This window comes from Lacerta agilis, chromosome 6 (assembly GCF_009819535.1).
Source record: "Lacerta agilis isolate rLacAgi1 chromosome 6, rLacAgi1.pri, whole genome shotgun sequence".
Taxonomy (NCBI): Eukaryota; Metazoa; Chordata; class Lepidosauria; order Squamata; family Lacertidae; genus Lacerta; species Lacerta agilis.
Genome location: NC_046317.1, coordinates 86777597 through 86790953, shown reverse-complemented (window position 1 = coordinate 86790953; position 13357 = coordinate 86777597). Strand labels below are relative to the sequence as shown.

The window sequence follows — 13357 nt, the reverse complement described above, 5'->3', positions numbered from 1 at the left end:
TTGTTGCTTTATGTTGTGAAGTTGGGCTGTAAAAGAGTCATTTTATTTTGTTAAGTTATAAATACTGTGCATGATTATAATTATACAGTACTGTAACATGAGATGTTTTGATGGTGGCAGCATCTAGTTTGTAGACTAGATAAACAGGTAAAATTCTGTTAGCAGAACCCATCTTATATCCCCCAATCTGCATCTGAAGCATCCCTCAGTTTCAACAGTGCTGCAATTATTAGGAACATGACCTGTTAACATCAGATTGGGGCATGGATTGTGAGTCATCATGTGTGCTAGGATGCAGGGAGTTTCATCCTGTACTCAGATGGGTGACTGCTAAGCCATACTGTGTGATCTTGTACTCTATATTATCTCACTGAGTTTACAGCAGTGTCTTGTTTCCCAAATTTATGTTAAGAAAACATGTTTGGTCCAACTAACATCAACCCTTTTGAAAAGTTCTGAACAATTAAGTTTTCCAGTAAGTGATCCTAAAGTAGTTGCATATTTACGGAGAGAAACAAAAATAATCTGTTCATATATTTTGCCATCCCTAGTCTCTATGCATATATCTCATTTATTGAATTTATATCCCACCCTTCCGCTCACATAAAAAACTATTCCAGTACAAATGTAGACATATTTCTGTAGTCAAAAGATTGTGATCAAAGGTTCTTAAATATATTGCAACCCAACAGAGTAGTGTTAGAAGAACCTTTGACTCTATCAGAATACTGATAGCATAGTAAGGAAGGTAACTGAATTTATGTTTAGGAAAAATGGCTGTTTTAAATGGAAAGCCACTGGAATTAGTAATGTCACATTGGTATTCCTTGGAATCAGTCATTTTAAATCACTCTTGCTTGTCACCAAGTGGTGAGAGACTTCAAGGGTTATTCTTCAAGTGGTTAGCCTGGGTTTGATTTTCTTAGAATAAGTCACTGGAGTCTGTCGTGTCTCCATGTTGTAGAATTTTATTTACACACATATATAACTTGAGCAATAAGTTTGAAGGGCTTTCAGCATTAAGAGTCCCAACAGATCTTGCTCTTCCATTGGATTTTTAGGGAGGGTCCTGAAAGCCATAGCTTCGGTTTAATCACAAAGAGCAAGTCAGGTCTCTGTGTCTTCCCAGCTCCAGAGGACACGAGGCAAAAGCTAGACCCTGACTTCTTATTCTTCTACTGCAAAGGGTGCCTTGGTCTCCAGCCTGGTGAGGGATGAAGACCTACCCCCTCCTTCTGGAAACAACACTAGCTAGTTGTTTCTATGACAATACATCTGTACTTTATAAGTTCTTTAGACATAAAAATGGATGACGGTCAGCCTCATTAACGTGACAAAGACATCATCCAGCACAATCACCAATCATGTGACAGCACCCGATTTTCATTCTAATGACACCTTTGTGCCTGCGTCCACCCAATTCAAACCCAAGATCCCCTTCCCCTCATTGTGTGTGTATATAATATATGCTCGCAAAATCAGTAAACCTTACTGCTAAGTCTTTACGTCAGTGAGGTTTATATTTCGCAGAGGCAGTCCCCCCCCCCGTAGTTTGTACCATGAGTGGCTGAACTTTTAGCTACCCTGCATTGATTAATAACACCCACAATCAGAACAAGGAATACAAGATTTATGTTCACATAACTCAGATATGATTTCAGAACAAAATGCTACTCAAGCGTACATTTTGAATGAAACATAGATTCACTATATTAGATACAGTTTTGGCCATTCAGTGTTTAGATTATTACAAAAACATAGTTATGTACAGAAAATAGAGCTCTGCCCCAGAGCTTTCCTGATAAATGTTCCTGACAAGACTGTGTTTTAATTATATACAAATATGGATATTTGTACATAGATACTATATGTATTCTCCTTTGTAATATGTTAACTACTTGGTGGTAGAGTTTTGCCCATATTGCAAATCATTGTTTTTGTAAATGCAGAACAATTGACTGCTGGTCTCTGTCTACAGTTTCAGAGATGGGGTTATAAACTCTATAAGTGAGTTTAGTTATTTTTTAAAGTTACCAATATTTAAAACTGAAATCCGTCTAATTGGCATGTTACGTTTAATAAATTTTCTGGGCTTGATTCACTGACACAATAAATTGGGTGCCTGTATGTATTGCAAATGGGTTCTGCAGGCCTCTTACCCATTTTTTTCCCAGCAAAGCAGGTGCAAGCAATGTGAAGGGTATTGCAGGGGATAGAAAACGTGTGCATGTCCCCCCTTTACACCCAGTCTTTATCATGTGTTACACCCCCCCCCTTTACATCCAGTCTTCATCATGAGAGTTACCGATGTTCTTAGAGTGAGTAACTTAATGGCACCTGGAGGAAGTGCTGGATTGGGGATACTGCTTAAATTTATATAAGAGCATAAGAACGTAGTTCCACATTCTGTTAGATGCCTATGGGAAGCCCATACGCAGGACACAAATAATAGACTTCCTCATAAGGCTTAGTTTCCAGACCCTTGATCATCTTGGTTGTCCTCCGGTGTGCACGTTGCAGCTTGCCAATATGCTTCTTAAATTGTGGTGCCCAGAATAGGACAGTAAACTCAGTAGCGCTCTCCTGCTTTTGTTTCTCAGCAACTGATACTCAGATTTGTGCTGCCTCTAATCCTGGAAGTACCTTATCCTCCATGAGTTTGTCTAATTTCCTTTTGAAAGCTGTTTATAAATAGGCCTGTTCCCTGCAGCCTTATCTGCATGCTGCCCATGCTCTTGGTTTGGGGGAGTTTGAGAAAAGGGGCCTCTGCTAAGTCTTGTGGGAGTCATCCACATGTGGTAGCTGACCCTGCTCAGCCAGCTTGAGCTTATTGTGTTTAACACACAATATTATCCCCTTGCTCCAGGGTAGAGTAAAATTGCAATGTATTCTCCAATGCAGTGGAGAATTTCCAGCAGAAGGAAGTGAACAAATTGTATGCCAACTGCTCTTTATGCTAAAGTAATGTCTAATTACTTTTTTCCCAAATTAAACACATTAGGGGTTTAGTGTATACTATGCGTTCTTTGCATAATGGCTAATTATTCTGTCATCTAACTGATGGGATATGACTTTTAGTATTATTAAAGTATAAGCTGATGATTAGGCTTTTAGTTTTGCTTTAGAATTAAAGAGATACTTTTATTTTTAAAAAATTGAACAAGAAATGATTAGCCAACTTTTCCCCTCTTCCTTCTGGCAGATCTTTTAAAATTGCATGATGTGTGATGAGTTGGAGATTCTTAACAGGGAGATTGGGAGGTTATTACAAAGCAGCATCGTGGAAGGAAGCTCTTTAAACTCAGAATCTCTTCAGCCGTCAAGCTCTGATTCCTGGGATGTAGCCACTGCTTCAAGCAGTGAAACACAAGGCAGTTTAGTAAAGGTATCAAATACCTTATTGTTGTTACAGGGCTCACATGATAACTTGTCCTATCATAGTAGACTTTATTTGCATAGTATTTATAAAGCCATCCTGGATATATGTTGGCCCACATTTTCTATAAGTAGTGTTGAATTATATTGTTGCTTAAAGGTTGACACAATTCAAGGAGGAATACCTATGCCCTATTTATTTGAGAAAGATACATTTCAAAAGGCTATGCTAACATAATTTCGCCTGAGGTAACCAAATAATAAGCCCTGTCTTAAAATGCAGTTTTAGGGAAGAATTAATCCTTCTGCGTATGGCAAAATATCTGAGAACATAAATAAATTGAGAGAATAAAATTGCATTAGATTTTTCTATAGCATTTTTTGTCGTTGTTAGATCCTAGTTTTGTCTGAAGATGGCACTTACAACAGTTTTGGCCATATTTAATTCAACCCCCCAATCTCTTTTTTTCTTTGTTTTCTGCGCTGAAAAAATGGTATTGACACAGTATTTAAAGTGCTGCCCCTTTAAATGAGATGGGGTAGAATTTTCAAGCTTTTGATTTCTGGTGGTTGGGATTTGTCAGTTGGGCAAATCCCTGTATGAGTTAGTGATGGAGAGAGCGAGAACTGGCAGCAGAAGCTCTAGAAAGAAAAACTCAAAAGTAAGAAATTGAAACAAGGGGATGTTTTAATGCTGAAGATCTGTTCAAAAACCTTTATATGTAACTTCTTCAAATCATCCCTTAAACAGGAATACCCATATTTTATAATAGGATGAAGATTTTTCTTTTGCAAGTATTCATTCTATGACTTCACAATAATTTGAAGCTATAAATTACCTTAGTACTCTTTGATTTATAAAAATACCTCTGCCCAATTCCATTCCTGTAAAATACTGATAGAGGCAAAACTTTGAAAGTTGTGGTCAAGTGTAAAATTCACAAATGGTTAATGATTAATGGTTTTTGTCCAGTATATAATGTAATGAAATTATCCCTTTTAAAAAATAAGTTGGTGCAAGTTCTAATCATTAGTTAGTGTGAGCAAGATCTCTTATTTCAAATGGGTAAGAAGTGGTAATGCAAGTGAACAACGATCTAAATACATTTTTTGTAACAGGCAGCCAAACCAAGTGCAGCATTGCTGGTTTCGGAGTCAACAGGATGGCATCAAGATGAACTTTGTGCTTCTGACTTCCCCAGAACAGCCTGCACTGTAGGGCTTATGCTGAGTGACTTGCTTCTGCCCTCCAGTGATTCTTCCTTTGGTTTAAGTCAAGAGGGAGAAAAAATACTGGCATCCTCTAATGCTATGTCAGGTAAAAGCATTTAGAGGATATTGGAGCCTATTCTATTTTATTTGCTTTTTTTGGAAATTGGGATCCACCTTCTTATTTCATAACCTTTCTTTACTATCCAAAGTAAATTTATATATTAAGACCTTAATTATATTCTGTGTTCTGTTGTATTGTAGTCTATTCAGAATTCTGTTGTACTGTATTTTTCTGTGTATAAGACAATGTTGTTTGCTAAAAAAAAAATAGAAATTATGGGGGGGTCTTACACACGGATGGTGAATGCACAGGGATTAAACTGTGCCTCACGGGTGACTGGCTTGGGCGATCTCCCAAAAAAGCTCAACTTTGGGCGATCTTGGGTGTTCGTGGGGCACGCCTCGCTGCTGCCCACACATGTGCCCCCCACTGCCCCAGGCGCCCGTGGGGCTTGCTATGTCGTTGCCAGTGCTTTGAATATTTGATAAAATATCAGAGTTGTTCTGTTTGATGTTTAAAATATTGATTTCTTAATTTGGGGTTCAAAAAATAGGAGTCATCTTATACACGGAAAAATACAATAATTATGAAAACAAGTCCTTCTAGCTCTGTCCACATTGCTGTGTGACATTGTGTCAGATAACATGTTTGTGGAGTTTTGCGGTTCAAAGCTGGGGACTTTGTTGATAATTAGGCAGGGCACAGTGTCCAACTTGAGTAGGCTCGCTGTAAGCAGAATAAATTGTGGAAATAATGTTGTGACACTCCCAGTACAAAGGTTGTGTAGGGCTGTTAGACTCACTTCCCTGCTGTTCCATAGGACAAAAAACATGGACCCCAACCCAGAAGATTTTTCCAATATCTTGTGAACGAGTCTTGCCTAGATTCAGTATCTCAGGAAGTCCGTTAATGGAATGTGCTGTCTTTCTAATACTGTATGGGGTGACTGGTGAAAATTGTCAAGGTCCCAGTGGGCATGGAAAATGTTGGAAGGCAGACTCACAGACCAGTTTGTGATCTAGAGCAGTGTTTTTCAACCTTTTCTGGGCAAAGGCACACTTGTTTCATGAAAAAAATCACGAGGCACACCACCATTAGAAAATGTTAAAAAATTTAACTCTGTGCCTATATTGACTATATATAAAGTAATTCTCTTGAATTTTTCAATTTTTCCCACGGCACACCAGGCAACATCTTGCGGCACACTAGTGTGCCACGGAACAGTGGTTGAAAAACACTGATCTAGAGAACATACTTCCTATTCAGGCACCATTCTTGAATTATGAAGCAGTCACTGGAGTGGGAGCCCATAGTGCCGCTGATGTGTATGGTAACAGTTGCTCTATTCAGAGTAGCATAACTGAGGTTATAGGTAAAAGGGAGACTGGAAGCTATATGGTTGGTGTCTGTGTCCAGGCAATGTGCACTAAGTCAGAATCTCTGGGGTGGGCAGGGGAGCAACTGGAAGTACCTTGTATTATGCTGCAGCACACCTAGAGTACTGCTAGGTTTGTTTCTGGCAAACAGCGATAGTGGAGTTGGGAAGAAGGCAAGTGTGGGAACATGTTTCAGCAAGTGCATGCTTTAATTGTCTAACCTGTTCCCTTCAAGCTATATTTAATGTAACAGACAACATACTTTGGATTCTGCACATGCTAAAATAAACACAATAGTGCATTCCTAGGGTAGGAAGCTGCCTTATGCAGAGTCAGGCTCTTGGCCCATCTAGCTTGGTATTGTCAATAGTGACTGGTAGCAGCTGTGGTTTCAGACAGAAGCATTTCCCAGTTCTACCTTGAAGATTGACCCTTTAGACAATATGTGTGCTGTGTTCAAAATATGCTGTAACTGTAGGGTCATTACAAAACTAGTGATATTCTGCTTTTTAAAGAGTCATCAGCTGTCTAAATCCCTTCAGGACTCTTTCCAGGCCTCACCCCTCATTGGCCCTGCTTCCCACCCAGAGTGTTTCTGTCTAGCTGCAGTGTGTCCTTGAATGCTGATGAAGTCTCTAGCTGCTTGCCTGGATGGATAATAGAGGGTGTGTGTATGTGTCTATAGAAAGTAGTCTACTCCAAAAATAAACCTACATTAGTTGCTGTACCCACTTTTGTCTCTGTCCCCACCTGTGATCCTCAGAAGGGAATGTCGCTTCACGCTGAAAAAGGTGCCCCATCCCAATCTAAACATTTTAATGAAATAGCTAATTTGCTTTTCCATGTTTATCAGTTTAAAAGTAAATCAGTGTTAAAACCTTTTGTGTTTGTTCTTTTTTTTCAGGGGTGACATTTGGGAATAGTGTTATCACTGGTATGGAAGAAGAGAATCTGGAATCTCTACCACTGGATTCTGAATCTAATATGGAAACCCGTTCTCTTGGTAAATTATTTTGTTTAGGAAAGTGTCTAACCTGAATAAAGGTTTCTAATTGTAATTATTTCCATTTCTGATTATTACCCATTCACAAGAGATATATATTGGAAGGTTTGGTGGTGACCCCAAGGTTTGCAGAAGTACAAAAGTATTTTTTAAACTAAATATGTAGCAGGGAACAGCCCAGTGAGGACTAAGCATGTGCACTGGTCACAGAACTCTGATTGCAGGGGAAAGTTGAATGAAGTAGCTGGAACCTCAAACACCTGACACTGAAACCTTTTGTTAAAGGTTCCAATTGCCTATACAGTGGTACCTTGGTTCTTGAGCTTAATCCGTTCTGGGAGTCCGTTCGACTTCAAAAACCAAGGTGTAGCTTCTGATTGGCTGCAGGAGTTTCCTGCACTCAAGCGGGAGGCGCGTTGGATGTTCGGCTTCTGAAAAACATTCGCAAACCGGAACACACACTTCCAGGTTTGCAGCTTTCAAAAGCCAATTTGTTCGGGAGCCAAGCCATTCGAGTATCAAGGTACCACTGTAATAATACTGATCATAGTCTGCATTGATTTGTAATGGCAGTTAATAGTTTTAATAGTTAGTTATTGGTCTCTGACTTAACTCTTTATTATATATAGATAGATGTAAACTGCTTTGATATTTTTATGATAATAGCGGTATATAGATATTTTTGTAAATAAATAAGTAAAACTTTTCAGTTACTTGACTCTCATATGCTGCTACAGAACATAAATAATTGTATCTCTTGTCTTTGGGAAATGTCCTATTCGTTATAGGTCAGCATTCCCCAACCTGATATATTCCAATGTTTGGGCTACAGTCCTCATCTTACTATCCAGGGCTGGTGGGAGTTATAACCTAAAGCATTTGTAGGTTACCAGGTTGGGGAAGATGGATCCAAGCCAATAGACAAGTGGCTAGTTGCACTTGTGAATTCATAGCCATGAGCAGACTTTTGTATAATAAGCTGAGTACAGTGGTACCTCGGGTTAAGTACTTAATTCATTCTGGAGGTCCGTTCTTAACCTGAAGCACCACTTTAACTAATGGTGCCCCCTGCTGCCGCTGTGCCACCAGAGCACAATTTCTGTTCTTACCCTGAAGCAAAGTTCTTAACCTGAAGTGTTATTTCTGGGTTAGCGGAGTCTGTAACCTGAAGAATATGTAACCTGAAGTGTATGTAACCCGAGGTACCACTGTATTGTATTAATAGAGTTTTATACACTAGGGAATTTCCACCTACCCATTGCCAGGATAGGTAGCTGCCATATTGGTGAGCTGACAGTCCTTTGTTGATTAAGCCTGAAAGGGAAGAGGTGCGGAAAAACAAGGTGTAATGGACAGAGAAACTTAACACTATGCCCTGTTTCTATTATAACTTTGCATTCTGTTTAGTTGGAATTTCAAGAGGAAGTATGTTTTTGCTCAAAACTTCAAAAATGAAACATACACAGGAAGAAGTGTAAAACATGTTACTGTTTATGGGAAGGAAATTTTAAAATCCATGTTTAAAATATGCAATTCTTTATATCATTTCTCTTCAACATCAGCTTTGGATGACAAAAGTGAGCAAAGCAATGATGAACAAAAAACAATTAAACCCACAAGTAAGGAGTTCAAGAAAACTTGGGGGTTTCGGAGAACTACAATTGCAAAGCGTGAAGGTTTAGGGGATACTGAAATGGACATCACCGAACAGTCATCTCCACAGCAGCAAAGTCTGGCTGTTAGGCGTAGTGGGCGACAGCCCAAACGCACTGAACGGGTAGAAGAATTTCTTACAACTGTGAGGCGCAGAGGAAGAAAGAATCTTCCCACAGCTCTTGAGGACTTGAGCGAGCCGGCATCCTGCCATGTTACTGACATTGAAACTGCTTCTGAAGGCAGTGTAGAAAGCATGGCAGATGTAAAAGCCATGTCTCAGAAGTGTCACTCCAAGGACATTAAGGGCCAGCCAGCTGGGAAAGGTAGAACCACTAAAGAACATGACTATGAGGAAAGGGAGGATGATTCATCTGACAGTGATAGTGATGGGTTAACACTGAAAGAGCTACAGAACCGTCTAAGAAAGAAATGTGTGGAGCAGAAACCTACAGAACTAACTCTGAAAGAGTTACAGAATCGTCTCAGGAAAAAACATCAAGAACAAAATCCTACAGAGATAGTTGATGTTCAAGCAGGCAACCAAATTAAGCCCGAAATAGCTGTAAAGCAAGAACCAGAAAGTATAGGCAATACCGAGGCTGGAGATCAAGGAACAGTTCCCAAACAAATGACTGAAGCAGTTCAGGTTAAGAAAGAAGTAAGATCTCCTGCGCATACTGGGGAAGAACCTGAAGAATCCAAAAAGAGCAAATCAGAGTCTGAAGTTTATGATCCTAGTACTCTGTACTGTATCTGTCAGCAGCCTCACAACAACAGGTATTACCTACTTACTTAATTATTTCATAATATTTATACACCGCTTGATTGTAAAAAAAACAACAACAACCTCAAAGTGGTTTACAAAAGATAAATTAGTAAAATCAAGAAAAATTCATGGCCATACTTTAAAATATACAGAAGTTAAAATAGTTTTTCACAAACTCCCCCCCCCCCATAGCTTCTAAAATAGCTACAGTGGTACCTCTGGTTAAGGATTTAATTCGTTCAGGAGCTCCGTTCTTAACCTGAAACTGTTCTTAACCTGTGGTACCACTTTAGCTAATGGGGCCTTGTGCTGCCGCCACATAATTTCAGTTCTCATCTTGAGGTAAAGGTCTTAACCTGAGGTACTACAGTGAGGGGGGAAAAGTATTTGATCCCCTGCTAAATTTGCCTGTTGGCCCTCGACGAAGAAATGACCAGTCCATAATTTTAATGGTAGGTTTATTATAGCTGTGAGAGACAGAATAACAACAGGAAAATTCCCAGTAACCCAGAAGACAAAAGTCAGAGATTGATGTGCATTATAATGAGTGAAATAGGTATTTGATCCCCTGTCAACCAGCCAGATGTCACGCTACCTCCCTTGATCTGGGGCTCCATGCAGTATCTCGTCTCGTGGAGTTGCAATGATCAGGAGAATGGTGATGAAGCAGCCCAGAACTACACGGGGGGGGGGGGGGTTGTCAATGATCTCAGGGCAGCTGGGACCATAGTCATCATGAAAACAGTTGGTAACACACTGCGCCACGAAGGACTGAGATCTTGCAGAGCCCGCAAGGTCCCCTTGCTCACGACAGCACATGTACAGGCCCATCTGCAGTTTGCCAATGCACATCTGAATGACCCAGAGGAGAACTGGGTGAAAGTGTTGTAGTCAGATGAGACCAATATTGAGCTCTTTGGCATCAACTCAACTCCCCCGTGTTTGGAGGAGGAATGCTGCCTACGACCTTAAGAACACCATGTCCACTGTCAAACATGGAGGGGGACATATTATGCTTCGGGGGTGTTTTTCTGCTAAGGGGACAGGACACCTTCAACACATTGAAGTGACGATGGACGGGGCCATGTATCGTCAAATCTTGGGTGAGCACTTCCTTCCCTCAGACAGGGCATTGAAAATGGGTATTCCAGCATGACAATGACCCAAAACACACGGCCAAGGCAACAGAGGAGTGGCTCAAGAAGGAGCACATTAAGGTCCTGGAGTGGCCTAGCCAGTCTCCAGACCTTAATCCCATCGAAAATCTGTGAAGGCAGCTGAAGGTTCAAGTAGCTACACATCAGCCTCAAAATCTTACTGACTTGGAGAGGATCTGCAAAGAGGAGTGGGACAAAATACCTCCTAAAATGTGTGCAAACCTGGTGGGCACCTACAAGAAACGTCTGACCTCTGTAATTGCCAATAAGGGTTTTGCCACCAAGTACTAAGTCATATTTTGCAAAGGGATCAAATATTTATTTCACTCGTTATAATGCACATCAATCTCTGACTTTTGTCTTCTGGGTTTCTGGGGTTTTTCCTGTTGTTGTTCTGTCTCTCACAGCTACAATAAACCTACCATTAAAATTATGGACTGGTCATTTCTTTGTCAGAGGGCAAATGGGCAAATTTAGCAGGGGATCAAATACTTATCCCCCTCACTGTACTTCCGGGTTAGTGGAGTCTGTAACCCGAAGTGTTTGTAACCCGAGGTACCACTGTATAGTAGTCGGATAAAATCTTTATTCAGGAAGTTGGGTTCTTACAGAAGCTTGAGTGTTCAAGTGTTCATGTGTATTCATTGATTAATGAAATAGACAGTTTTGAAATTTCTGCTCTAAGAGGCAGTCTGTTATGCACAAGAACTTTTTACAGAGGTTTGAAAGTTTTGTACAGTTTTGAGGGATAGAGGGATAGTTGTTGAATGCAGTTGAGACAGCATGCATATGGAACTTTCAAACAACAATTTAATTTTGTGTTGCTATGAATGCACAATTTAAAATACACCTGCTGTGCTACCGCATGGCCCTTCACATACATCTACCACTATTGTTCAGTCCCAGTAGTCTGAGGTACAGAAGTTATAATTTAGGGTGGAAGCGTTCATGTGGTCTAATCCAGGGGTCAGCAACCTTTGTAAGCCGTGGGCCGGTCCATGTGGTGGGCTGGACGATATTTTGGAAGTAAAAAAAAAAAGGAACCAATTCCTATGCCCCACAAATAACCCAGAGATGCATTTTAAATAAAAGCACACATTCTACTCATGAAAAAACATGCTGATTCCCAGACCGTCTGCGGGCAGAACTGAGAAGGCTATTGGGCCGGATCTGGGCCTTAGGTTGCTTACCCCTGGTCTAATCTGTCAAGAGGGAAGTAGTACTCTGAATTTTCAGGAAGGGAAAATGCAGTTTTGGGAAGGCTTGTTATAGGATCATGGAATCGTAGAGTTGGAAGGGATCCTGAGAGTCATGTGGTCCAACCCCCTGCAATGCAGGAATCTCAGATAAAGCATCCATGACAGGTGGTCATCCAACCTCTGCTTAAAAACCTCCAAGGAAGGAGAGTCCACAACCTCCTGAGGGAGTCTGTTCCACTGTTGAACAGCTCTTAACATCAGAAAGCTTTCCCGTAAGTTTAGTCAGAATCTCCTTTCTTGTAACTTGAAGCCATTATTGTTCCTGAGTAGTCTGTAGGAATGCAAAGCTGACAAAGAAAGACAATTGTATATGGGTTTGGCAAAGCAGTGGAAGTCATATGTAGAGGTGAAGGTAGCGTTAAATTGCAGCATTTACTGAGACATTTGGGCATTTAATAATGTGAAGAAACGAGTTAAATGGGATAATGAAGTAAGCTTTTGTCTGATTTCATATAGATGTGGGATCTTTTTATTTACTGTTGTGGTGGTGATATAACTAATTTTATTGGCTGTATTTGATTGTAATCAGACAGATTTTGTAAAACAAGTATTTCACATTAATGATATGTTTTTGCCAACCCTTTCCTTTTTTAGGTTTATGATTTGTTGTGATAGATGTGAGGAATGGTTTCATGGGAACTGCGTAGGGATTTCAGAGGCTCGTGGGCGACTCTTGGAAAGGAATGGGGAGGACTATATCTGCCCCAATTGCACCATTCTGCAGGTGCATGATGAGACAGTTATGGACGCAGACCAACAACAAACCATTTTGGGACAGGTAACAGGTGATGGCACAGAGCTTACAAGCATAGGAACTGTTGAGCAAAAGTCCATTGAAGACCAAGGAATCAAGGGACGGATTGAAAAGGCTGCAAATCCCAGTGGAAAGAAAAAGCTCAAAATATTTCAACCAGTGAGTATTTAATTTGTAGTGACATGAGGCCAAGTGTGTTTCTAGTGCAATTGTTCTGGTTCAGAACTGAAGTGAAAGAAAAAGTCACCCTAGGTATAATTAAATTTTGTATTTTTAGTATGTTAGTTGTCATATTAAGCAAATACACTACTTAGATATAGGTAATTCATTATACATGGTGAATCAGAATACTAATATATTTTAGAAGAGGAAATAGGGGAAGTATTGCTCATTCTTAGCTACCTTGGTTGCATCTGCATGCTGTTCTGTCATTCTGTCTTAGTTCTCCCTTGCTATAGGGCTATAATTAGATGTTTGTTTGTTTAAATGTTAGCAAGTTTCTTAGAGATTACATTAACAAAATGCTTTCTCTTTTCTCTCTATTTCCTATCCCCTAAGTATCTCCTTCTACAATTGTCCTATTAATCCTGTATACAAAGAAGGAAAAGGTGGGGTGAGGGAGCAACATATTCATATGGAATACTCATAGCACGCACACCCTGCTGCATAAATATCAATTTAAGATATGGATGAGCTATCCATAACCATAATTTTTTTGTCTTGTGCTTCAGTTATTTT

General features: G+C 40.0%; 1 protein-coding gene across 6 annotated transcripts in view; it reads left to right on the top strand.

The window, feature by feature from the left end:
- DIDO1 (death inducer-obliterator 1) overlaps positions 1-13357 on the top strand; it is a 69014-nt gene that overhangs the window by 12097 nt on the left and 43560 nt on the right. For 3 of the 6 annotated variants that reach the window (XM_033153705.1, XM_033153703.1, XM_033153704.1), the window contains exons 2-6: positions 3203-3385; positions 4495-4693; positions 6929-7027; positions 8590-9460; positions 12460-12778. In XM_033153705.1, the coding sequence (XP_033009596.1) occupies positions 3218-3385; positions 4495-4693; positions 6929-7027; positions 8590-9460; positions 12460-12778 (1656 nt within the window). In that variant the 5' untranslated portion in view covers positions 3203-3217. Of the gene's footprint in view, positions 1-3202; positions 3386-3883; positions 4038-4494; positions 4694-6928; positions 7028-8589; positions 9461-12459; positions 12779-13357 lie in introns of those variants that run through there. The other 3 variants (XM_033153706.1, XM_033153707.1, XM_033153708.1) reach the window with 3 other exon arrangements.